General features: G+C 41.6%; 1 protein-coding gene across 1 annotated transcript in view; it reads right to left on the minus strand.

Annotated features, from left to right (window-relative positions):
- The window catches only part of LOC111143680 (delta/notch like EGF repeat containing), a 311,777-nt gene that overhangs the window by 65,157 nt on the left and 219,056 nt on the right, over positions 1-27,564 (minus strand). The window contains exon 7 of the mRNA XM_022497511.1: positions 22,829-22,942. Within this exon, the coding sequence (XP_022353219.1) occupies positions 22,829-22,942 (114 nt within the window). The remainder of the gene's footprint in view (positions 1-22,828; positions 22,943-27,564) is intronic.

The following is a 27,564-nucleotide window of genomic DNA, read 5'->3' on the forward strand; positions in this document are numbered from 1 at the left end:
ACAGCAGTAAAAAGGATCTACGGTCTCACTTGTGCTACAACATGGATGCACTCCAAAAAATTATGTTAGCTGAAAGAAAGCAATTAAAAAACAACACATATTGTGTGATTCCACTTATAAGAAATGTCCAAAAAAAGCAAATCTGTAGATAAAGAAAATAGACTGGTGCTTGTCTGGGGCCAGGTGTGACCCTGAATGGCCATCAGCTGTCTTTGGGGTTGATGTAAATGGTCTAATATTGCATTGTGGTGATACATTTACTAAAATACACTGAGTTATGTACCTAAAATAAATGAAATTTGTATCTAAATTTTACCTCAGGAAAGCATTAAATTTTTTAAAAATATTAAATGTGCTAATTGTAGAGGCTATTTTTTTTGTTTCCTGTATATGTGTTTCAGTATTCCTCAATTTTAAGAAGTGTACATATGTATGTGTGGGTCTGTAGGTTTGCGTATCCATGCAGGGATTTCAAATGCTTTAGTAAAACCTATTCACAGTATAGCAGCAGCTTGAAAATTAAATGAAGATGGTTCAAATTTTAGAAACAAAGTTAAATAATTTTACTAATAGACAGTTTTTATTCCACTATTCTCTTCAACTTTTCTTGTCTATATTTTTCTAAAAGATTTTATTTATTAATTTATTTGAGAGAGAGAAAGCGCAAGTGGGGATGGGGGACGCAGAGAGAGAAGGAAAAGCAGACTCTCCACTGAGAAAGGAGCCCGATGTGGGGTTCGATCCCAGGACCCCAGGATCATGACCTGAGCTGAAGGCAGACGCCCAACTGACTGCGCCACCCAGACGTCCCCTCCTTGTCTACTTCAAGTTCGTATTTACCCATCTTCACACAGAACTCCTGGCAATATTGGCAATATCTGTTGTTGCTGCTAAGGACCTAGTGAATACATAAAACAAACAGAAATAGCTCCCAGACTTAATTATCTCAAGCATCCCTCATAAATTGGCATAATCAACTTGGCGTTTTTCTGTCCAAAAATAGAAAACCTTTTCAAAATCCAATTCTATTCAACATTTTATAAAGTTCCCGGTAGTTTTTAAATTTTAGAAATTGTACTAAAAATGTCCCACATTGGTTTTAATAACATTTGAATTCTCCAAAGAGTCCCTTCACAGCCTGGAATGGAATATAATTCCATCTTTCGTGAGACGTGTTCCATTTTACTCTGAATGAAAAGGAGATACTTAAGTACTTATTACCCTGGGACAAACAATGACCAAGGCGAGCCCCGACCTCTCTAATCTGCTGCCTCATCCAGAAAAGAGCTGAAATTATTTTCTTTACAACGTTGTTGTGGGTTCTAAAAAGATACATAGCAAAATTCCTGAAAGAGTTCCTGATCCAGTGCTCAGTAAATGAATTAAATAAGAATGGTAAGACTAAGAGCCAGAGTGGACATCTCCTGGGGGCTGGCGTGCACCAGATGGTTTTAACCCTTTCCATGCGTTATTTCTCTGAACCCCACTATAACTGTATGATAAAAGAACCCTTAGTGCCTCTACTGAACAGATGGGACAGTGGCGACACAGAAACATATATAAAGTAGCCTGTTGAAGTCTATGTAGCTAGTGGATGGCACAGCGGGGATACTAAGCCCAAGCTCTTGCTACTCTGCAGTATGACACAGAAGGAAATCAATGATGGGCCATTTAAGGAGTGAAGGTATATAAACACAACTGGGACTCATGTTTCTATCCTGTTTGTATCTGAACGGAAAAAGAAATAGAAGACTCATCCATCGAGTCAAAATTGAAAAAAAATACAAATTTTAGAAAGGCAATCACTCTAGATTCATGTTGGTAGACTCCATTTTAAATATTCACATCAACTGCATAGGTTATTCCAAGCAGAGCAAAAGATGAGTAAATATGCAAGGAGATGTGAAGGGTCATGACTGGGGAGAGCCCACATTTCAGTAAGGTCAAGGGGACGGGGGGAAGTGAACATAAATGAGGCCCCCGGTCAGAGGTCCGATCGCGAACAGTCTTGCACGCCTCCGTAAGGAGTCTGCATTTCCTTCTGAAGCTCCTAGACATCATCTATTCTTGTTTTTTTGATATCCCTAATTGCAAGCAGTGTGGAGAGTGAATTAGTGACGATCAAGACTGGAAGCAGGAAACCAGGTGTTTACTAGCGTAATTGGGGTGAGAGGTTAGGAGGAACAATTTGTAGCGCTAGGGATGAGGAATGTGACAGTAAATGATTTCACAAGCAACACTGTCAGTTCAGGGACCAATTAGATGGTGCAAGAATGAAAGAGAGGGGAAAGCCTAGGGACACAAGGTCGCAGAAGCCTTAAACTCCAACGCCAGCAGGAGTCAGGCGGGCAGCACTGATGACAGAAGCGGGCCAGCAGTAAGACAGCAGGGAGTGGCGGAGACTGCGCCAGACCGGAGACAGCATGCCCCCTTGAATGTGTTCCAAAGGGAGTGGCTGCCGCTCACCTGTAGCTCTCTGCTACCATTTGGGAGGTGGAGCCTATTGCCAGATCCTCTGAATTTTCAAGAAATATCTGAGATCTGGATTCTCGTTGAAACCCCTCCTAGTTGAAAACAGTGATATGTCATTTCTCTGGGAGCTAAAACACATCTGTGGACCCTGTGTACGTGCCTTCTGTATGTGACTTAATGTGAACCATGGGCTTTGGAGCCAACGTGGGAGTTACTGCCCATGAGCAACTGCAAGACCTTGAGCAGGTCCTTGATCCTCTTGACCTCGTGTGTCTGCGTTCACAGAATGGGCATAGTGATGCCGACAGTACACAGTTTTTACAAAGCTGGAATGAAAACTTCTGGGAAACATCTGGCACGGTGACTGGCAAATAACAGGGGTTCAGTAAGAAGCAGCTACACGTGTGTCTTTCCAGACTGGGGTTCATTGTGGACAGTGGTGTTACCAACCGCAGTGGCCGACAGAGGAGGAGGTTCCCAGGGTGGAATAATGAGCTCAGCTTTGCACTTGTTGGCTTCAGGTACTTTTGTGTTTATTCCAGTCAGTTAACTATGCAGACCTGGTGCTCAGGAAAGAGATACGAAGGAGAAGACATGGACTGGGGGTCAGACACCTATGGATAGGAATCAAATTCATAGGTGTGGATGCTAATATTTGAGGCAAGTGTCTGGAAGACAGTCCTCACCAGAACTGCCCATGCTGGTACCCCCATCGCAAGTTTCTCTGTCTCCATTCCTGTGAGAAATCAGTGTCTCTTGTTTAAGCCAACCACCGACGGTATTCTGTCATGGAAGCCCAAGCTAAGACATGACAGCTGTGACCAGCAACTTCTCTTTTTCCATCACTCAAGCAATTGTTATCCTCTGATTAATGGGACATCTTTTGTAAATAACTCACACCTTTCATAGCCACCCCTTAAATGGCTTCCAGAGAGAGAAAGGGACAAAGTTTTATAACACAAAGAAGGCAGGGCCAGAAAACCTAAGTTGGGCTCTTCTTCCTAGCTTTGCGACCTTGAGTGAAGTACTTAATCATTTTGTGCTTTAATTTTCTTGCATATAAAACGAGGATGGCCCCTGCTGTGTCAGATGAAACAAAATGGCAGGCAGTGCTCAATAAATGTTGGAGGCTCCTTCCTTTAAGCAGGGCTTCTAGGGAAATTCCAGGTTGTAGGTACACCCAGAGTTTGTGGTTAGGGCAATGGGAGAGAGGTGGGCTTGTCAGCCAATCTCTGGAATGTCATCAAATTTCACATGAACATGAATCCTTGCGGGGAAGGGGGGTCCCAGGAGATCTCTAAGAGGGAGTGTTTTGGAATTAGGTGGTTCTCACACAGTGTTCTCTAAACATATTAGGCCACCCAGAGAGGCTGACAAATGGAGCTGGGGTCCCAGAGCAAGCCGTGGTGGGAAGAGGTGGTAGGCAGGGGGCATCTCTAGCAGCATTTCCGCGCAGGTTCAAAAGGACAAGCTGCTGAAACAGTGTCTTTTAAATGCAAACACTTGTCCAAACCCGGCACCATTCCAAGCGGTTGGGCTATATTAACTCACTGAACCCTGGTCTCAGTTCTATGAGCTAAGTACTATTATTTCCTTTTCAGATGGGTAAACAGAGGCACAGGAAGGTCAAGTAACTTGCCCAAGGTTACACAACTAGTAAATGGCAGGAATGGAGTTTGAACACAGGGAGTCTGACTCCCAAATCCAAGCTTCTAGCCCGTGCTTTTTGCCGTAACATTTGACGTCTGGGGTGCAGCAGAAGGGCCAAGAATGTGAAAACAGGTAATCCAGGACCTGTCAGACCCTCTGTAACTTGCTGGCTATGTACAGCAGAAAGGGCTTGTCCTCTCTGATATCGCCTCCTCTGCTTTCACAGCAACAGGACAGCTGGTCACCCGGCTGCCCAGAATAATGGCTACATTGGCTGTCTTTGCTGTAGCCAGATGGAAATGAAAACACTCTGGGTAATGGGATATAAACAGAAATCTCTTGAGGTTGCTTCTGAGAAACTTCCTTAGAAGAGAGTTGGCATGCACCCTTTGCCCTGTTTTATTTTATCCCTTCATTCATTCTACCGTCTGTAGCATAGAGATGATGGAGCATAGAGATTGCCCCACTTTGGTAGAAAATCACCTATACACAGTAATGCTCAGTTAACCCCAGGAAGGATAAATTCAAAGAAAACAAACAAAGACCTCATAGTCAAAATACTGGGCACCCAAAACTAGGAAAAAAAATATTAAAAGTATCCAGAAGAAAAAACCAAAATACATATATTGAACAATGAAAAGAATTACAGATGACTTTTCATTAAGATCCATGGAGGCAAAAGACAATTAAAATTACCTCTTTTTAAAGTATTGAAAGAATGAACCTATCTCCAAGAACTCTATTTCCAGAGAAAATAACTTTAAATAAAAATGAGGCTAAATTAAGACATTTTCTAATAAAGAACAGCCAAGAGAACATTGTTGCCAACATACCTACCTTACTACAAAAACATTAAGGAGTCTTATTCAAGCAGAATATAAATGATAATATAGATGGAAATGCAAGTTTGTAGGAAGAAATGAAGAGGACTGACAATGGTACATTTAGGAATAAGTTCTTTTTCCTTTTCTTTATTTGAAAACAACTAGCTATTTAAAGATTTTATTTATTTATTGAGAAAGAGTACACAACGCGAGTGGGGGTGGGTAGGAGAGGAGAAGGAATCTCAAGCAGACTCCCCACTGAGTGTGCAGCCCAAAGTGGGGCTGGATCTCATGACCCTGAGGTCATGAAATCAAGAGTCAGGGGCCCAAATGACTGAGCCCCTTAAACAACTGAATATTTGAAGCAAAATTAACAACATTGAATCATAATGTTATAACATACTTAGAAAATACATGACAATAATAGAACAAAGAATGAGGGGGGTGGTTGATAGCATTATACCGTCATTGGATACTGTAATGCCCAGAGCAACCACTAAATGACAACAAAAAAATTAAGAACAGAAACAATAGCAGAAAATAAAGATATCGCTAAAAAACCAACTGAAGAGAAAAAAATTTTCTAAGTATTCAATTTTCCCAAAAGAAGGAAGGAAAGGAAGAATAAAATAACATGGGAGATGAACAGAAAACAGCAAACAGTCCTATCCATAATCGCACTGAAGGCAAATGACTAACAATGCAGAGATTGTCAGACGGAACAAAAAAAAAGGAGGACCAAATTACATGTTCTCTAAGAGAAACCCATTTTAAATAAAAAGACATAAAGACTGACGTGAAAAGATGGGAGAAGATACATTAGGGGGAAATTAGTGTAAGAAACCTAGTGTGGCAATATCAGAAAAGGTGGGCTTTAACACTAGAAGTATTATCAGAGAGGAGGGCCATTTAACATGAAAAACTTGGCTGTCTATCAAAAAGATATAACAACCATAAATGTGCAGACACCTAATAAGAGAATTTCAAAATATACAAAAGAAAAACCTGCCAGAGGGAGAAACAGACTCCATCAGAGAATCAGAGAAGAAGAATACTTTCTTATTACCCAATAGAATAAATTGACAGCATGAGCTCATGTCTACAATATTTCAAAATACTGTTGAACCATCCTGACCTAATTAATATTAGTATAAAACCACACCCAAAGACTCAGAACACAAATTCTTTACACACGCACATTAAACAAGTCAGATGTTTCGACAGATGTGAGAAAATCGTTTGACAAAAATCAATATCCATTCGTTATTTTTAAAGGGGAGGGGGTATTATCAGCAAACTAAAACAGAGTCCATTTCCTCCATCAGACAGGGTAAAAAACAAAAACTTACAGGTAACTTCACGTTTAGTGGTGAAATAATGGGTAGCCTCCTCTAAGATAAAAAATAAACCAAAGGAAATGTTTTGGCTTTTTTTTATGGTACAAATTCACAAGGTGACTCCATAATTTATATCGACATGTAAGGCACACAGAAAACCTAAAACAATGTTGAAAAAAAGAAAAAAAAAGGCTTAAGATTAAAAGATTTGGAGGACTTATCCTAGCTGACTTTTTTTTTTTTAATTTTATTTATTTGAAAGAGAGAGAACGTGCACACAAGTGGTGGGGAGGGACAGAGGGAGAGGGGGCAAGGGCAGAGGGAGAAGGAGGGGCAGGCTCTCTGATCCCAGGACCCTGGGATTCTGACCTGAGCTGAAGGCAGCCACTTAACTGACTGAGCCACCCAAGCACCCCTATGTTAGCTGACTTCTAAACTTGGTCTAAAGCTACAGTTATTTACAGTGTCTACTGTTTGCAACTAAAACAAATTCTGATTGATAAACCATGCCAGTGAAATCCAATAACTAGCTCTTCTTCGAGGTCTTAGGTTCCTCATTTGTTAAAAATAGAGATGATAAGACAGCTGTATAAATCAAATAGTTACGCTAATAGAGGAAAAAGAAGAGGAATCAGTGTTAACACTAACAGCAAATACTGAGTTCTTACACCAGACACTAGACCAAGCAATTGGCTTCTATCGCTTTGATTTATCACAACCACTGGCTCAGTTAGAGTCTACTATTATCCCCTTTTACCAAAGAAGGCTTAGAGACTAGATATCGGAGAACTAGTCCAGGGACATCAACTGGTAAGTAAGAAAAGCAAAAATCAAAATGAGGTCTGTGTTCTTAAGCCCCGTGCTAGGCTGCCTCCTACACGAGAGTTTGTCTGAAGGCACTTGAAAAGTTGAAGGTACCACGCTAGCAAAAGAAATGACGGCCAGATTAAACCCATCAGTATCCTAACTTCTTTAATTTAAGATAGCTTTAGGACATGGAGATCCCTTAGCAAGTATAAATTTTGAACTCTGTGCATTGGAAATGCCCTGGGCCTCGCTGACTCTCAGCATCTCCAGGATCATGTGGAGGATAATTTTAAAGAATACGATCATGAAACTTGAGTTCTAAGGAATAAGCCTATCACATGAACTACCAACTCCTTATAAAACCAAAAGTCGTTTTTAAAATAAGCCAAATACAAGATTTGGAGTCAAGGTGCCAACCAAGGCAGGCCTGACCTCCCCATCTGCCTGTCGATCAAGGCCAGATGTTGGCTAGTTTATGGCTCTTGCCATAATACATGTTACACAGGTGTGAATGTCTAAGTTCTTGAAATTTTGACTCAAAGCTCGCTTGTAAACATGATGCTGATGACAGAGAGCTTGAATGTTACCGCATTGGAAGTGTTAAAAACTAAACTCTAGCCCAGGGAAGAAACAATGTATACTCAATTTCTAGATCTATCCATGAGTATATGTAAGTGATCCCCCAAACAGATGTCATGCTATAGGAGTCTGATTTCTCTGTTTCAAAATATACAAGTCTATGACTCAAAGCTAAAGCAAAGATTACTTTCAGGTGCACTCCTATGTGAATCTACACAGTGAGTACTGTTCTGGGAGTGCTGGGAGAAAGGTATCTTACACCACAAGGTAGGAAAGGCCTTGGGGTCATCTGTACCTGAGACTCGGCCAGCACAGACTTCACCTTTCCAGAAACATTCCAAAAATGAACGAAGACTTTCATTGTCCCGTTTTCTCCTCTGTGTCTCCCTCCCCCCTTCGACCCCCTTTCCCTCAACCATACATTACATACAAAGAATTTCAAACTCCACATTCAATCCTAGGAACCTCTAGGCTTTTTCCTGTTCCTGCATCCCGTTGTAACTCTAAAAGCAATTATTTTAGATAGCCTTTGGTAAAGTTTTGCTTTCTATTAACGTAACTCTTTTAGACCTTTGACAAGTCAATCTATCAGTAATGATCTCTTAAGGTAAATGTTCTGGAAAATTCCTCTTGCAGAATATGCAAACCAAATTAGTTACGGTGGCCAAGGCAAGAGGACTGGAAAACAAAATTTAATGTTCTTGGATTCAACCACATTCATGGACACATTCAGAACAGACAAAACACTGCTTTGTGGGATATCATACTGTAAGTAATAAAAATAATAATAATAGTGTTTCTGAACTGACTAAAAGACTAACAGATTAACTATACTGGAGAAATATGTGGTCCCATCTGGAACCTAAAGAGCAAATACATTTGAATTTATGATCCTACTTGAAGGGCAGAAAATAAAAAAGTTATTTAATAATGTTAATCAAAATGTGCAGACGGAGTAAGGAAGATAGTAATGTTTTTTGTTTGCAACGGTCTCTTCCAAGTCCTACAAACTTCATATGATAGACATTAGAAAATGCTGGAAAGAAAACACAATAGCCCCAGAGAAAAATTGAAACCGGTGGAAACAATGCCAGCAGTCAAGACAGTTAAAACAACTCTACTGCAACAAGGGGAAAGTTTATAGAAGGATGAAAGCTTAAAGGTTTAAAATGGAAAGCAAACAAGACAGAACTAGGCAAGAAATCTAAGGAAAGAGGGGCTAATGCAAAACTATAATTTAGCTAGTTGACTATTGCTTCGAATTCTGTCTTTGAGTCAATATTTTTATGTCTATGCCTGCCAAGCATTTGTTATGTAAATAAAGAAATCAACACCCTTCAGATAGACACATTGTGGCAATCAGACCTTTGGAACCAAAAGAAAATGTTCCTGGATCATTTTAAGTTGCAAGACCAAGAAGTCACTCTGCCTAGGAAGCTATGGAGAGGTGAGTGGTCTCTGCAAGGGGAAAGACAGAATGCAGGGGTACCTGAACCTCAACTCGTGATTTCACCGGCTTGGCAAAGGGTTCACGGACAAGACTGCCTCCTCTCCTCTAAGCCCACGTCTCACAAATCAGTGGATATTAATAGATTCTATCTTCAAAATACTTCCTGACCCCAAACACTGTTTGATCTCTGCTGCCACCACTCCAAGTCAAAGCCACAATTATCTCTCTCCTTGTCTTTACAACAGTTTTCTCTGAGGAGATTCCCAATTCTGTTTTACCCCTACAACCAGTTTTCCAAGCCGTAATAGGAATATTTTCTTTCAATGTGAATATTAGCATCGCTTTCCATTGCTCTTAGAATAAAATATGTGTTTCCCACCCATGGACAGCAAGCTCTGTGCACTATGACAGTGTGACACTGACTCGATGACCCCTCTTTCTCTGGCAGCTGGCCCCACTGACCTCCCTTCAGTTCCCAGAAATGACTAGCTGTTCCCCACCTAGAGCCTCGCCATATACCGTTTCCGGTGCCTGGAAGTTGCTGCTCCTACCTGCTTACACTTGATGGTTTAGTTCCTGGCTTTTTTTTTTTTTTTTTAAGATTTTATTTATTTACTTGAGAGAGAGAGAACATGAGTAGAAAGGGGCAGAGGGAGAGAAGGACAGAGATTGTCAGGCAGACTCCACACTGAGCGGAGAGCCCAACACAGAGCTTAATCCCAGAACTCTGAGATCACGACCTGAGTCGAAGTCAGATGCTTAAGATACCTAGACACCCAGTTTCCGGTTTTAATGTTTGATAGGCAGGACTCCCCTGATCACCCTATTCTGCGTACATACCCCTTTTTTATTCTGTATCACGGTGCCTGGTTCACTAGCTCCATGGCACTCCCCTGAATTTCTAACAACAAGGTCGAGTTGGTTTACTTGTCTATCATCTGTCTCCCACCCCAAGTTATGTTGGTTCCTCATGTTGGTTCCTCAGCCTTGAGCCTTGGCACCCAGTAAAAACTTATGGAATAAATGAACAGATGAATGAGGAGATGAGTGACAGAGGACATATTCTAACAGATTTGTTACAAGGCAATGTGGAAGGATAAATGTTAGTCATTAGCTGTTTTAATTACAGATACCTAAGTGAGTAATCACTGAATCAGTATGAAGGCATGAGGGGCTCCTGGGTGGCTCAGTCAGTTAAGCCTCCCAACCCTTGGTTTCTGCTCAGGACATGATCTCAGGGTTGTGGGATCAAATCCCATGTCAGGTTCTGAGCTCAGCGTAGAGTTGGCTTCTGCCTCTTCCTCTGCCCATCCCTGCCCCTGAGTGTATAGGCACACATACACTCTCTCTCTCTATCTCTGTCTCTCTCAAATAAATACATAAAATCTGAAAAAAGAAAGGTGAGGGGATGAAATTTGGTTCATCTAAGTGCCTTGACGAGCAGCAAAGGGAAGCGAGGAGAAGGAAACATCTTGACTCTCCAAGAGCTTATTCTTACAGAAGAGACTAGAAAGACACATCTAGAACAATGAGGAAACAACCCAAGGCTGCCTTTTCTTTGCATAAGCACTGACAGAATGGTTCCAGCCTGGTGTGAGTTTGGAGGGACCGGCCTAGGCTGTCTACCCGGGGTCAATGTGCAGCACAGGCTCTAGGAGCAACAACAGTTCAAAAGAAGGAGGGATCATCTCAGGGGTGGGCCGGCCAGCAAAACCTCATGGGAGAGCTGGGTTTTGCATGGGGTCTCAAAGCAAGCCCAAGATTTGGCTGGGCAGACAAGGAAGAGGAGTGACACTAGAATCAGAGAGGAGGTTTTGGCTGGCGTTTATGGAAAACATAACTGGGACCACATTTGTTCTCATTCTAAGAAAGCAGACAGTTAGGCGAGATAAAGAGGAAAAGGGAGAACATCTAGAAAAAGCAATTACGAAGCCCTAAGATGTAACAGACCCAAGATGATTGCATTTACAAGGAGACTTTTAATTTTTAAGAAAATCCATCTGTGAGAGTAAAAATCACCTTAAAAACTTTTTCTTTAGCAGAGCAAAAAGACAAATTAGATCTAAGAGGGGAAAATGAAAAATAACTAGGAAATAGTCAGAGGAATATTAAATCAACTTTTCCTCAGCTTAGACTCAACAGATAAAAGACAAAAGAGACAATACTTACAGTGCATGGGTTATACGAGCAAAAGTAATTGGCTATTAATAATGGAAATTTCGGGGTTTAGCCAGAAAGCTTTGTGCTTTCTTTGGGCACTCATTTATCTGATCTATACAAATAGAGACCAACCATGTACCAGGCACTGCTTTGGACCTTAGATTTTAGTGAGGAAGACAGACACTAGAAAGATAAGTAAATCGATATCATTAACTCAAGCTACATGTTACTGATGTGGGTAAGAGGTAGAGAACACTCGGGGCTGTCTTAAGTAGGGTGGTCAGGGAGACGTGAATGGCCTGAGGGAATGATCCATAGTCAAGTCTGAAGCAAGACTTCCAGCAAAGGCAGCATCAGGAGCAAATACCCCAAGGAGCATTGTGTTCTGAAATGAATGGCGCCCCCTGGAGGACATTTCTCAAGCCCTCGCTGTGGTTGAAGAACCACAGGGGGCCAGCCCCTAGAGAGAAGAGGGAAGAGAGTAGTAAGAAATAAGGTCCAGGAGGCAGGCAGGGATACACTGGCTCTACACCACATGTTGGGGGGGGGGTGGAGGGAGGGGAAATCACCTGAGGTTTAAGAGGCTTGGAGTGAAAACACGGGATTTACCTGTTAGAAAGTTCTCTTTGCCTATTGTGTGGAGAACATACCAGAGAGGACAAGAGTGAATCAGAAGTCTAGAAGCTACTGTAGGAGTCCAGAGAGGAACCAGGAAGCCCACAAGAGGTCGGGAAGCCTGAGCAAACCACATAACCATCGTCTCTGACATGAACAACAAGAAATTTGCAACGTGAGATAGCCAGAGGATCACCTTACACACACAAGAAAAATAATGTTTCAACTCTTTGTAGAATTCTGAGTCTGGAGAAACACGAAAGAGAAAAAAGAAAAAAAAGACTGGAACTAAGAAATGGGACATGGAAGGGAGACACAGGTACTGAATTCCTGCCTACCACCTCCCAGCTCCATGAGGTACGTGTTACCTTTTACATATTTTGAAACCGAAGCCCATAGGGTTAATTAATTTGACCAAAGCCATCTGGTAATCGACAGAGTGTCCCATGGGTTCATTAAATTTGTGTCCCAAATGGAACTTCCCATCCTCTCCCCTTAAAGCTGCTCACTGCCCCGCAGCACCCCCATACATGCAGTTGTCTAAAGCTTTCTGAAGTCTGGCTTGTCCTCCATGGTCCCTCTCCCCCTCCTCTTACAGCCAGTCCATCCCCTTCTATCTCCATTGTCCCTGACTCATTCCACCATTATTGCTCACCTAAATTACTGTCACAGGTTCCAAACAGAGTTCTCCGACTTTCGTTGTCCTCCAATCCATTATTCCTCCTCCAGCTGCAGTAATTTCTCTTAAATGCTAAAGTTCTGCCCCCTCTCTGCTAAAACGAATCATGGTGCCCTCCCCACATTCTCGGATGGAGCCCAATCCCCTTGTCATGGTGCTGGAGAGCCTGCCAAGCTGCCTTCTACTTCAGTCACTAGTCCATACTATCTCTCCATCACATTGTGCATTACAGTTCTGCTGAGCTCCCCTTTGTTCCTCAGACACAGCACACTCTCTCTCCTATACCTTCACACATGGTGTCCATGTTCTCTTCCTGGGAGACTCAGTCTTCTGCCCACAGCCTTAAATTACTCATCTTGGTGCCGCTTCCCTTTTGGGTCTCCATTAAAACATTACTTCCCTTGTAACATTTCCTGGATTTCCTTGCAGCCCCCAGTCTTGGGGGGGGTCTCCTCTTCAACCACTAAACTATCCCAGTAAAGCCCAGTCATACGTGTGGTCATAATGTCTACACTGTCTCTCTTACCCACTACCCCACAAGATCCATGAGCCAGAGTCCCACCTGTCTTGTTCACTCCTAGATCCCTTGTCATTAGCACAGTAACTGCCACAAAGTAGGTAATCAATAAATAGTACAAGGATGATTAAGTCTTTCATTAAATACATTATTTCATATTCACATGATGGAATAAAATGCAGCCATTAATAATAACAATGCTTTGGGAAAATAATGATACAGGAGAACATTTGGAACACATTGTTCAGTTTAAGAAGCTCATTACAAAAGAGAATGCATAGTAAGATCCAATTTTAGTTTTCTAAAATACACATTAAAGAAAGAGACTTCAGGGGCACCTGGGTGGCTCAGTCAGTTAAGCAACTGTCTTCAGCTCAGGTCATGATCGCTGGGTCCTGTGACTGAGCCCCACATCAGGGTCTCTGCTCAGAGGGGAGTCTGCTTCTCCCTGTCCCTCTGTTCCTATACCTGCTCTCTCTCTCTCTCTCTCTCTCTCTCTCTAATACATAAATTAAAATCTTTTAAAAAATTTAAATTAAAAAGAGACTTCAAAGATTTGCCTAAAATTCAAAGTTTTCTCTCTTGGTGGATGCACTTACAGGTGGGTTTTTTTTTTCCCCCTTGAGCTCATCTGAGCATAGGTTTCTCTGATTGTGAAGGTAAAATGATAAAATTATTTAAAGTGTTATTTAAAGTCCTAGACTGTAACGCAGCAGAGTGTAATGGTCAAGTGCAGTGAGAGGGGACAGTGGTGAGATCAGTCCACGTGCACACCCTGGCGTACTGGGACCAGACACATCACTAAGTGTAGACTATTTGGAAATCGAAAGCAAGGAAGGGATAAGGTTCTTCATACAAATTACAATTAAATATAACTGGGTCAATTAGAAAGTAGAGCAGTGGGAAATGCTTCAAGAAGGGGAAGCCTAAGCATCTACCTTTGGTGGCCTTTTATCAGTATGACATCAGATCTCAGAGATGAGAACTCCGCTGGAAAAACTAGTCAAAGAAAAGCTTATTTAACCAAAAATAGACTATGATAAAGTCATTAACTGACATTCTTCTACATTCACAGCTGCATGTGTGGTCAGCTCTCTTAGGCCTATCTCTGTCCATCCCACCTTCAAATGTTCACAGGACTCAGAGCCCGGATCTGAACTGTTCAAAGTAAGAGCCAGGATCACATCACATGGTGCTCTGGTCCAAGTCAGACAAAAATGTCCTTCCAGCTCCTCTGGCTGTCTAAAACAGGGACTATATACATAGAGACACACATATATATGGAGATAAATTCTGCTGCAGGGAGGCAGAAAGAATTGTACTTACTTTTAGGATATTTGTATTTCTATTATCAATAATCTTTGTTGCTCCTAAAGACCATGATATGGGTATTCTACTTCCAACATGGCAAAGTAAACTTTTTTTAACAGATTATCCAACAAATACCAACTGTGAACTCCAGACCAAATAACCTTCAACTATGTGGCTCTGGAAAGTGAGCAAAAGCAGACAGGTTTTGGAGGAAGGTCAAACATAGAGGCAGCAGCCAGCGCTCTTTCTGCCCACAGGGACCCCAGGGAGGAGCCTGGCACAGAAGAAGAGAACCAGAGAAGGGATCCCCAAATAAGGTATATGAAATCTGCCCAAGTCTCCTATGACCGCTAAACTGCGCTGAAGAGGATACGGGATGGGATCTGATCTCCCCCTCACTGCTGAGCCTAACCAACGAGAGTCACCTAGTTATATTAGCGAACATTGGTTCATTCATCTTGGCTCCAGTTTCCTCCCATATGAAACGACAGTGTTGCAACAGTTTTGAGATATTCACTCCCTCAGACATTCAGCAAAAGGCCCATAGGTATTTAAGTGCCAGGTGTGCTAAGGAATACAAAGGAAAATTTAACATTACTGCCCTCCACAAGCCTGGAATCCCATGAAGGAGAGCAGATGTGCACCCAACTAGCTAGCTGTCACACGAAGTTGAACTTGACCAGAGAAGGAGCTCAGTATAGCAGAGAGAACATGAACTCCAGAATCAAACTTGGCTTATCTCCTGGGGCCATCAGGATCCTCCTTGTACAGCTGTTGTGGGCACTAAGCAACCACACTTATAAGAATCACTTAGCCCACTGTTCTGAGCACTGTAGATCAACTTAATCCTTGCAACAACCTCATTAAGTTGGCAATAATACTGCCTTCACTCTACAGATGCAGAACACATGGCATAGAGAAATTAGGGTTGTCTGCCACGGTCACCAAGTAATATGTGATCAGACACAGATTCCAACTCAAGCAGCAAAGTCTACCCACCTCTCAGCCGCTAACTGCCAACTTATCTTAAATAATAACTTTTCAAGTGCTAAACACAGAGTAGGCACTCAACCAACAGCAGTTATCTTCATTGTTACAGTTACCACTGAGGCTGTGGTGATTCCTGAAGCCACAAGAGAGATAAGGGATAAAGATAATGAAATTCAGGACGTGATACCCGAATGTTCAAAGTCAAAAGGTTTTAAGAACACTAACTAATTTTCATGGGTAAATCCGGACACATGCCTTAAGAAATTGGAATTCCTATTTACATATAAGGTATCCCTTCCCTCTTCTTAAAAAGAAAAGCAGCAAGCTACCATGATTTAGGTCTTCCTCCGTTTGTCACAATGTAACTTCCAGCTGTCACCTGCCAACACTTACCTGGGCATCAGAATGGTTCCCCAAGGTAAAATAGAGCTAAAAATGACAGGAACCTGGTCACACACCAAAGTGACTGCCTTGTCCCACTGCTGATGTGAGAAGCAGCAGACAAAATCCCTTGCAGATTTAAACAATCTCAGAGAGATAGCAAAAAAATGTTTCGATCTTTAAAAATAAATAATCTCAGAGAAACTGTGCTATGTGGGGTTAAAAAAAAAAAGAAAGAGAAAAAGATGAGAAATATGAACTCAACTGAAAATCAAAAACTAATCCGCATGCACCAAACATAGAAATTAAGTTTTACTCAAACTTGATAAATCTGAAAACCTGCTTTGTTTCCAAAAGGTGAAACCATGGGATCCTTGGGAGTCCAAGGATCTCAGCTGCTCCAATTCTTAAATGAAGTGGTGATTTAGGGGTGATGCCAAATTTTAAAAGAATAAGAACAGTATTTTACTCAGGCCTGCTAATTTTATGAGGACAGGCTGCACATTTCTTATGGAAATACATGTAGTTTAATAAGGTCCTCAGAGAGTGTTTTCTCCAAAGCTCTATGTATCAGGATACTGGGGAAAAACAACCAAATCCCAGGACTGTGTAACTCCTAAATCCTTCCTGGGTAACATGCCCAGTTTCTGAACAATACACATGATCTCGGAGATAATTTTTATGACATGTGTGGCTATTGCCTGTAAATCCCTCTAAGATGAAAAGCATTACCACTGACATTTGAGTTGGACAAAAGGATTTATATGGCTTGATTACTCAAGGCTTTAAAATGTAGAAAAACAAAAATAGTTTGGATAAACCCTTGGAGTTTGTTGCAGGGATTTAACCTACGGGGCCTGTGGGCCAACATTAAGTTTTAGGGAGTCATTTAGAGGTTATGAAACTTTTCTTCACAAACATTACTTGAAACAACGAGCTGGATTTATTGACTCGGCAAGGGGCTCTTACACAGATAGATTTGAATCAAAGGCTTTTCGGAATAGGGTCCCTTAAAGGTAAAAGTCAATCCTTATCATTTTGCAACAAGAAAACAACGGCTGGAAGAGATAAAATTTATGACTCACCCAAAGTGATATGACTAAAGCCCCCACCAGCATCGTCATTATCATCACTGCTAATATTATTTGGTATTTAGTATTTCCCAAGCACAGAGCTAGGGCCTTTTCTGTTCTTCACACCAGCTTAAAAAGGATGTCCTAACATCATCCTCATTTTCTAAGTGAGAAAAAAGAGCCTCTGAGAAGCAAAGAGCTGTGAGGCGGGTAGGTCCAGAATTCAAACACAAGCCATGTGACCCTAATACGCCACATTGGTGACCAGCCCACCCCCCGCCTCCTCACCGGCCCCTGACGCAAGTGTCCAGACCTCTGGGTCAGAGAAGGGCTCCAACCGTCCGTGGCTCCAGAGTTTTCCAGGTTATAAGATCTGCATGTCAGACAGTGGAACCCAGGATGGTGTTCTAACAGTTCAAGGACTGAAGGAAGTGGATCCCCCCCTCCTTGTTTGCAATAATCGCACTCAGGACTATGGTACAAAGAGCTGTTAAGACAAATTCTGTCTGTAATCCCAACAGAAGGCATCACACCAGAAAATATCTTTAATGTTTGTAAAGTATATCAGATAAAATAATATTTTCTCAAAATAGCACCTGAAGCACCATATTCTCACTCGGGTCTCTGATTGAGCACACCCAGGGAAATGCCAGAAAAGTGATCAGATTCAATGCAATGCGACCCAAGGCCCTGCACCGTGCAAATCGTCACACTTCTGGAACCCACAAATGGGCTTTCCTGCCGAATGTTCTCATCTCTGTTAAGTTCTTTGTTATTCCCTATCAGTCTGTGGGGTATCCTGCCTCAAATCCTGAGGCAGAAAGAAAATAAAAATCGAGATGCTGAAGCAAAGAAGATGGCCAGATATGTATTTAAATATATTCATCTATTTAAATTTACACATTTAAATATCAATAGGCAGCAATGGTAAGTATATATAATTAGACGTCTTCAGAATTATAATGCATAAAATCTAAAATTTAAGGATCTCAGAGTCCTAAACCAAACATAAAGACAATATCAGCACACAGAGTAAATAACGTAGGCAAAAAATCAGCTTCTAATTGCCTCTCTGTGCTGTTGTCATTCAATAAGGTACAGTTAAGGAAACACTCATGACATTTTTACTTTTGTATCTTAGCACCTCCACCTATAATGTCCCTATAATCTGAAACGGCACTTTACAGGTGGGGACCCAGTGAAAGTTAAGCAGAAATTCAGGGAAAAGACAGAACCTGTTGATGAAGGATAAAACTCTAAGTGTGGGAAGAAAGCACACACCTTCCAGAAGGAGAGCTTAAATGATCATCACTGCACATAGCAACCCGAGGGCCTGACTTTCTTTTAACCGAAAGAGGCTAAAAAGAAGGCGAAGAGTCAAAGAGACAGATACCCAGGAGGGACTCCAACCTCGGAGGACTTGGTCCAGATTGGAGGGAGAAGGATCCTTGAAGGAAACAGAATGCAGATGAAAAGGATGGAAAAGAGCCAACGTATGAGCACACGGTGTTGAAAGAACTATCCAGAGGGAAAACCCAGTTTTAACAGCTTTCTGGACTGGAAGGAAACTGCTGTAAAAGGATCTCACTGGACTTACAAAAAGGAAATTTATATATATATATATATATATATATATATATAATTTAAATATATATATATGAAAAAAATTTTTTTCTAGCTTTTCCCAGACTTGAAATTTTTAGCAGGGTCATTTAGAAGTTTTAGAACCCAACAGACTTTTCATTTATTTTACTGATGACTCTGGTTACAAAGATCATCTTTAAAAATAAACAGGATGGGGGGGGCGGGACCTAGGTGGTTCAGTTGGTGAAGCGTCTGCCTTCCACTCAGGTCATGATCTCAGGGTCCTGGGATCCAGTCCCACATCGGGCTCCCTGCTCGGCGGGGAGTCTTCTTGACTCTCACTCTCTGCCCCTCTTGCTCATGCTCTCTCTCTCTTAATAAAATCTTTAAAAATAAATAAACAGGATGGAACTTATTTTAAAGGATGTATTTAGAGACAGTATAGGACAGTGGATAAGAAGGCCAGCGCCAAGTTGCCTGGGCTTAAATTTCTAGCTATGTGATCGTAGGCTGACTATTTAATCTCTTGTGCCTCGGTTTCCCAATCTGTTAAATGGAAATATTAACAGCATCTGCTTCATCGGATTGCTGTGAGGGTCAGATGAGCTGGGAGACATTGAGAGTGATATCTAAGTGCTGACTTCTATAATTAGTTTAACACATTTTTTATGAATCTCTTACTAACATAAAATATGGAGCTAAATGCTCCACAGGTAGGGTATTTCCCACCCTCACAAGATAACATGGGGAAGCAGGGCAGACGGAATTAATGCATATGAAGAAGTAGATGAAGAAAGGGCACGCAGCATACAATATCAGGAAATCATTACTAGTTTTCTTAGGTGTGATCATTTTCCAGATGCTCAGTAATATATGAAGGAGAAGGTCCTGATCCTCAGAAAACACAAAACGATTTATTTGGAGATGAAAAGGCATGATGTCTGTCATTTACTTTCTAATTGCTTTGCAAAGACCCAGACCATATACGTAAACATATAAAGCAGACATGACAAAATGCTAATCACTGGAGATAAAAAGAAAAAGAGGAAAGAAAGAAAGAGAAGAAGGCAGCAAGGGTCCAGTGCTGGCTCAGAATCCAGAACATTCTGTGCACTTGAGACACTTTCCAAACTTGTCTTCACAATGTGGCTGATATGAGAAGGATCCCAGAGACATAGGCTTTTTAAAGTAAAGTGCTCTATAAACATTCTTTTCTACAATCAGCACCCAAAGAGCAAGCCAGTGGGAGGGGCTGCTTTAGAAATGCCAGCCCAGCCTCTGCTCCCACTAAGAGGCTCTGAAACACGGCAATGAATCCCTCAGAACTATAATTAAAGCCCCCTTTTCCTGGTCCATCTTCAGGGAAGGTAAACCTCTGAACAAAAGTCTTCATGCAAATACTGCTGGGAAATCCATCTCCATCCTTTTAATTCCAGATCATCACTATTCCTCTAGGCTTTATCTAGATGCCATGGAGGAGCTGACAGGCCACCGGATAAAAAAAGAAGGTTCCCTAGACAATCCCCCAGATGCCCAGCTTTCAACTAACATCTGTGGGCTAATGTGTCTGTTTGGACTTGGCCCAGACTTCTGCCCCAACCTTCGGACTCACATAGAACTGCCCAGGTGACATCTCTGCTTGGATGCCACAAAGGCCCCTCAAACTCAACACATCCAAAATAGAACACCCCTCTTCTGCATTTCCTTTTCTCCACGAATAGCACAACCAACCGTAGAGTGAGATGGCACAAACATGCCCTCTTCTCCCCTGCCCCCCATAATCCACCCAACTCAGGCACCCCTCATTTGACCTCTCAAGTTATACTCTTCCCTTTCCATCAGTCCACATCTACTCTCTGGACTTCTGCAACAACTCCCAAGCTTCTCTCCTTATTCCCACTCTTGTCCTTCTCCAATCTACAGCTATCCACGGTTTAACGGTAACCGTTACTAGGAAAACGATCACGACGAAGCAACTAACGTGGAATAAGCCATAGCCAGGCACTGTGCCAAGGCCCTTACCTGCATCTTCTCCTTAATCCTCATTGTCCCTCTTAAGTGGGCAGCATCCCCAACGTACAGACCAGGAAACTGAGACAGACAGGCATGAGCTCACTCAACCACAAGAGGGGGCTGGTGAGTAAGTGGCTGAGCCAGACTCCAGACCACAGCCCCTGGCTCTCCCTCAGGATGAAAATGCAATGCTCCGCCCAGGCCCACAGAGCTCCCTGAAGCCCTACACAGTCCAGCCTCGATCACCCACTTTCTTCCTCTTTGTCTTCCCTCATCAGTGATGCCATCAACTCTACCCTCCTCCTTGCTGTCCTCACTCAGGGTCTCCCCATGTGGGCAGCACTCCCAGCTCCCCAAGGCTGAGCAGCTTCCGTTTGTACCTCTTCAAGGACCCAGTCCTGCTGTCATTACGTACTAATCTGCGCAGCACGTGCCACAGGAGGGGCTGTCCCCACTTTACTAACCCTGATGTCCCAGCACCCAGCACGGTGCCTGGTGCACAGAAAGTGTTCAGCCACCTTTATCCACTAGAAAAATGAAGCAAAAGTAAAATTCTTGGGTCCTACTTCAAGGGCCATCCCTTATTACAGATGTAATTTTTTTAAATACTCAGATGTTTAAATTTTTTAAAAAATTATTTGTTTTAGAGAGGAAGAAAGAAACAGAGGAGGAGGGAGAGAGAGAACCTCAAGCATGCTCTGGGCTGAGCCTGGAGCACGACACAGGGCTCGATCTCACAACCCTGAGATGGTAACCTGAGCCGGATTAAAGAGTCAGACACTTAATTGAGCCATCCAGGCACCCCACTGATTTTTCTAAGTTACTACCTTTAGGAGCCTCTGCAGCTTCATTTTAACTTTCTGGTGGCAATCAAAACAATTAAAAATAAGCAATTTGGAGTTTTCAAAACTCTTTAAAAATCCTATTTGTACGCGGCATGGCCTGTGAAGTCTGCAGGATCACCATAGCCCACGTTTAGGAGGATCAGGGAGGGGGGTTAATGATTTGTGGTAGATCAGCTAGTGATTCTGAAGCCCGTAAGCACATAAGCACAGCCCACAACCACCTAGGTAGCAACTTATGAACCCAGGGCATAATGACACTGTGAAAATCTGCAGCGCCCTCTATCTGCAAGTGACATGGTGCTGCTTGCAAAGCCCTTGACTTCCAACATTTCCAAGTCTTCCCATTTGCTTCAGAGACTCAAGGGGAGGGTCAAAGGCCAGGCTCATCAAACACACTGAACTCCATTGTCATGGTAACCCTAGACTGGCCATAGCCTCCAGCTCCTACCCCTGCACAGGTGAGCAGAAGCTGGGGACAGGATTCACTTCTTTAGTTCGTGTCTTCAAAACATTAAAGAGTAGAAGGGGCTATAGATCGCAGGTGCCACTCCTGGCCACCCCGAGCCCTCAGGTCCCCTGGGAGGTCAGACCCTTTCAGCAACAGCCCCCTGGCCCCCTGCAGCCTCTCAGCTAGGGGCAGGAGAGGCTAATGTGGCCAACAGAGATTTTCCTGATGCTCAGACTCTGCACTTAATCTCTGTACTTCATGTAATTGTCAACGCCCCTTCTTTGGATCAGGAGCTCACATGCTGTTTTAAGGAAAAAAACTCTCTAATAGTGGGTTATTCTTAAAGCATTAAAGTTTAAGGTAATCATTTCCATAACATCCCCCCACACAGAAATGAGAACTTCCTCCAAGACCAAAGTCATTCCTTGCAGCTGGATAGCTATGATTATCTGTCTGCTCCTTCCGATCAAACCACCCTAAAGTAAAACTTGGTTAAAGTAAAAGTAGCTCAAAAGATGGGGCTTTCCAGCTAAATTGAAGTTTCTAAGATGGTATGAAGTTGATTTACAAATAAAAGCAGGTGAACTTTATGTTGAAATATTTTTTACGTGGGACGCCTGGGTGGCTCAGTCGGTTAAGCGTCTGCCTTTGGCTCAGGTCATGATCTCAGTGTCCTGGGATTGAGTCCTTCATTGGGCTCCCTGCTCAGTGGGGAGCCCACTTCTCCCCCTCCCTCTGCTTGCTCCCCCTTGCTTCTGCGCGTGCGCTCTCTCTCTCTCTCTCTCTCTCTGACAAATAAATAAAAGTTAAAAAGAAATATTTTTTATGTGAACTGGTATTAAAAATAAGTAAAATTTTGAAAATTTTAACATGTGAAATTTAGGAAAAAACATTTATTCATTGTATTGCATTTATTGTTTTTCAATGTATAAATAAAAATCAGAGAAATTCCTGGATTATGTCTAATATTAAAACATTTTGTAAATAAAATAAGAAGTTCTCTTGTATGGATTTTTCCAGAAATTTAAAGCTGATCAAAGTAGTTTGTGATTTAAAATGAAAACAAAAGGGACTCCTAGGCAATAATATTTACCTTCTGGACACTGGCAGGTGAATCCACTGAGATTAGAAACACACGTTGCTCCATTTCTGCATGGGTCTAAGATACAATAATCAATCTTGGATTGGCAAAGCTCTCCAGTATAACCTGAGTAAAATAAGAGAGACATTTTATAAAATGTGTCATTTCAAAACCACAGTGAATTGCCCCAGGAATTGATGGAGTCCACTGGTAACCACCCACCACAAGCACAGTTTTGAGCTAAAGAACCCCCTGGCCACTCCTTGATCTACTCTGGTTTAGCAACAAGAAACAATCATCACAGTTTAGAATTGCAGTTCAAAAATAATTTCTTTTATAAAAGCTTTTATTGCAAAGACTTTTCTTCAGCATTAGCTCTGCATTTTATTTTGAAATACTAGTCAGAAACTTCAGAAATGGAGGGGTCCCAGGTTCTTTCTGACACGGGGCAAAACACAATCTACAATGTTCTGCTGGACCTAGCCAAGGAGGACACTTTCCTTAGGTCATCCCAATACCTATTTTTTAGGTAAAAAATGGGTATTTTTCCTAGCATATTTTCCTAGCATTAGGAAAAATGGTAGGTGCTAAAATTTTGTTAATGTACATTTTACAGCTGGAAGAACACTTCTGTGTCAATGTCATGCCCTATCCCCCCATTTTGAAGATAAAGAGATTGTCAGTGTGATAGAACAAATCAATAAGAGTAGAGACAAGAGCCACATGGTCCTCTCAATTGATGCAGAAAAAGCATTTGACAAGATATAGCATCCATTCCTAATTAAAATGCTCCGAAGTGTAGGGATAGAGGGAACATTCCTCAACTTCATAAAATAAATCTATGTATCTATCTATCTGTCTAAAAACCCACAGTGAGTATCATTCTCAATGGGGAAAAGCTGACAGCCTTCCCTTTGAGATCAGGAACACGATAGGGGGCTGCCCACTCTCACCACTCTTGTTCAACATAGTACTAGAAGTCTTAGCAACAACAGACAACAAAAAGAAAAAAAAAGGTATGCAAATTGGCAAAGAAGAAGCCAAACTCTCTCTCTTCACAGATGACATGATACTTTATATGGAAAACCCAAAAAACTCTACCCACAAAATACTAGAATTCATACAGCAATTCAGTAATGTGGCAGGATACAAAGTCAATGTACAGAAATCAGTTGCTTTCTTATACACTAATGATGAAAATATAGAAAGGGAAATTAGAGAATTGATTCCATTTACTACAGCACCAAGAACCGTAAGATACCTGGGAATAAAGCTAACTAAAGAGGTAAAGGGTCTGTACTAAAGGAACTACAGAACACTTGTGAAAGAAATTGAAGAAGACAAAAAACGATGGAAAAGCATTCCACACTCATGGATCAGAAGAATAAACATTGTTAAAATGTCTATACTGCCCAGAGCAATCCATACTTTCAATGCCATCCCAATCAAAATTCCACCAGCATTTTTCAAAGTGCTGGGGCAAACAATCCTAAAATTTGTATGAAACCAGAAGAGACCTCGAATTGCTAAGGAAATGTTGGAAAACAAAACTGGGGCCATCACATTGCCTGATTTCAACCTTTACTACAAAGCTGTGATCACCAAGACAGCATGGTACTGGCACAAAAACAGAAACATAGACCAATGGAACAGAAGAGAGAGCCCAGATATGGACCTGTAACTCTATGGTCAAATAATCTTTGACAAAGCAGGAAAAAATACACGGTAAAAAAAGACAGTCTCTTCAATAAATGGTGCTGGGAAAATTGGACAGCTATGTATAGAAGAATGAAATTTGACCATTCTCTTACACCATACACAAAAATAAACTCAGAATGGATGAAAGACCTCAACCTGAGGCAGGACTCTATCAAAATCCTAGAGGAGAACATAAGCAGTAACCTCTTCAACATCAGGAACAGCAACTTCTTTCAAGACACGTCTCCAAAGGCAAAGGAAACAAAAGCAAAAATGAACTTTTGGGACTTCATCAAGATCAAAACTTCTGCACAGCAAAGGAAACAGTCAACAAAACAAAGAGACAACCCACAGAATGGGAGAAGATATTTGCAAATGACACTAGAGACAAAGGGCTGATATCCAAGATCTGTAAAGAACTCCTCAAACTCAACACTCAAAACACATAATCACATCAAGAAATGGGCAGAAGACATGAACAGACATTTCTCCCAAGCAGACATACAAATAGCTAACAGACACATGAAAAAATCTTCGTCATCATTAGCCATCAGGGAGATTCAAATCAAAACCACATTGAAATACCACCTTACACCAGTTAGAATGGCCAAAATTAGCAAGACAGGAAACAACATGTGTTGGAGAGGATGTGGAGAAAGGGGAACCCTCTTACACTGTTGGTGGGAATGCAAGTTGGTGCAGCCACTTTGGAAAACAGTGTGGAGATTCCTTAAGAAATTAAAAACAGAGCTACCCTATGACCCTGTGATTGCACTCCTCAGTATTTACCCCAAAGATACAGATACAGTGAAAAGAAGGGCCATCTGTACCCAGTGTTTATAGCAGCAACGGCTACAGTTGCCAAACTGTGGAAAGAACCAAGATGCCCTTCAACTGACGAATGGATAAAGAAGATATGGTCTGGAGTATTATGCCTCCATCAGAAAGGATGAATACCCAACTTTTGTATCAACATGGATGGGACTGGAAGAGATTATGATGAGTGAAATAAGTCAAGCAGAGAAAGTCAATTATCCTATGGTTTCACTTACTTGTGGAGCATAAGGAATAACATGGAAGACCTTGGGAAATGGAGAGGAGAAGTGAGTTGGGGGAAATCAGAGAGGGAGACAAATCATGAGAGACTGTGAACTCTGAGAAACAAATTGAGGGTTTGGGAGGGGAGGGGAGTGGAGGGGTGGGTGAGGCCGGTGGTGGGTATTAAGGAGAGCACGGATTGCGTGGAGCACTGGGTGTGACACATAAACAATGAATCTTGGAACACTGAAAAAAAATAAAATAAAATAAAACAAAATAATAAAGATAAAGAGATTGAGGCACTTATAATGTTAAGCACATTAATGTATTATTCTTAATTTTATTTGAATCACATCAAATTCACTAAATTCTCTGCGAAGCAAGACTCCAGTGGTGATTTCATTGGATAGTAACATAACCACACATGTGTGGTGAGGAAATAAGGACTTCCATTGATCAGAACACAATCAAAAAGCTTTTAAAAAAATTCTGAATTCTTTATTAACTTTGAAAACAAAGCCCTCCAGAGAGGCAAGTCTGAAAGAATAATATGCCAACATGTTTCTCTGAAAGTAGAAAATGGTTATGCAGGAAAACCTGGAAAATATAAAATGTGAAGTGCAAAGAGGAGTTGCCCTTAGTTCTCCTATTTGAGTGACAGAACTCTTAGTAATTTGGAGATAATTCTTACCAGAAATTTTTATGCACAGGTATTTTCTACACAATTATTATACTGTAACATTTTATACCTTCCTAGGGTGTAGATTAAGTACATAAAAACTCATCTCTCTGAATTATTAGTTTTCAAAGACTGTCATTAGCACTTGAATCTGAGATTTGCTAAAATAAATCAAAGATATTAGAAGAGAGATGATTTGCTGGAGCTTCAATTACCTGCCAAACTAGAATGAACTATAGATTGTCAATGTGGAAGCATTTATTTGCAACCCAACTCTTCCTTCCATGCTTTAAAACAGTCCAGGAAATTCGAGCTAATTAGTGAGTATGATAAGATGAGTAAAATATTTGTATAAACTAAAAATCCAAACACCAAGACAAAATGCTACTTCAAAATTGCAGAACAGGGGCGCCTGGGTGGCTCAGTGGATTAAAGTCTCCGCTTTTGGCTCAGGTCATGATTCCAGGGTCCTGGGATCAAGCCCCATATCGGGCTCTCTGCTCAGTAAGGAGCCTGCTTTCTCCTCTCTCTCTGCCTGCCTTTCTGCCTACTTGTGATCTCTGTCTGTCAAATAAATAAATAAAATCTTTTTTAAAAAAAATTGCAGAACAGAGGGGCACCTGGGTGGCTCAGTCGGTTGACCATCTGACTTGATTTCAGCTCAGGTCATGATATCAGAGATCAAACCCTACATCAGGCTCCGCGCCCCACAGGGAGTCTGCTCGAGATTGTCTCTCCCTCTCTCTCTGCCTCTCCCCCAATCTGGCTCTCTAAAATAAATAAATCTTTTTTTTTTAATTGCAGGACAGAATATCTTAATAGGATTATATTATGTTAATATGTCTTCAGATGGCAGCTCTATAATCAGAATGAGGGAGAGCAAACTCTTTTTAAGAGTGCTACAGGGTGCTTGGGTTTAGTCCATTAAGCATCTGCCTTTTCAGCTCAGGTCATGATCCCAGGGTCCTAAGATCAAGTCCCACACTGGACTTCCTGCTCTGTGGGGAGCCTGCCTCTCCTTCTGTCCCTCCTCCCACTTGTTCTCTCAATCTCTCTCTGTCAAATAAATAAGTAAAATCTTTTAAAGAAAAGAGTGTTACAAATAACTTTCTGACTAAATATTGTAGCTGGTATTTATAATAGAACACTTCCTTCTTTTTCTATACATTAACTCCTCTTCACTGCAAACTCTGAAATCAATATCATAATCACATCCATTTTACAAATGAGGAAACTGAGGACTAGAAAGTTTAAGTAATTTTCACAAAGCCACACAAGGAGTCAAACTCCTGAGCCCAAACACTTCAACGGATCATCATGCCTGAGGCAACAT

This window comes from Enhydra lutris, unplaced genomic scaffold (assembly GCF_002288905.1).
Source record: "Enhydra lutris kenyoni isolate GAN:26980312 unplaced genomic scaffold, ASM228890v2 scaffoldscaffold1, whole genome shotgun sequence".
NCBI classification, from domain to species: Eukaryota; Metazoa; Chordata; class Mammalia; order Carnivora; family Mustelidae; genus Enhydra; species Enhydra lutris.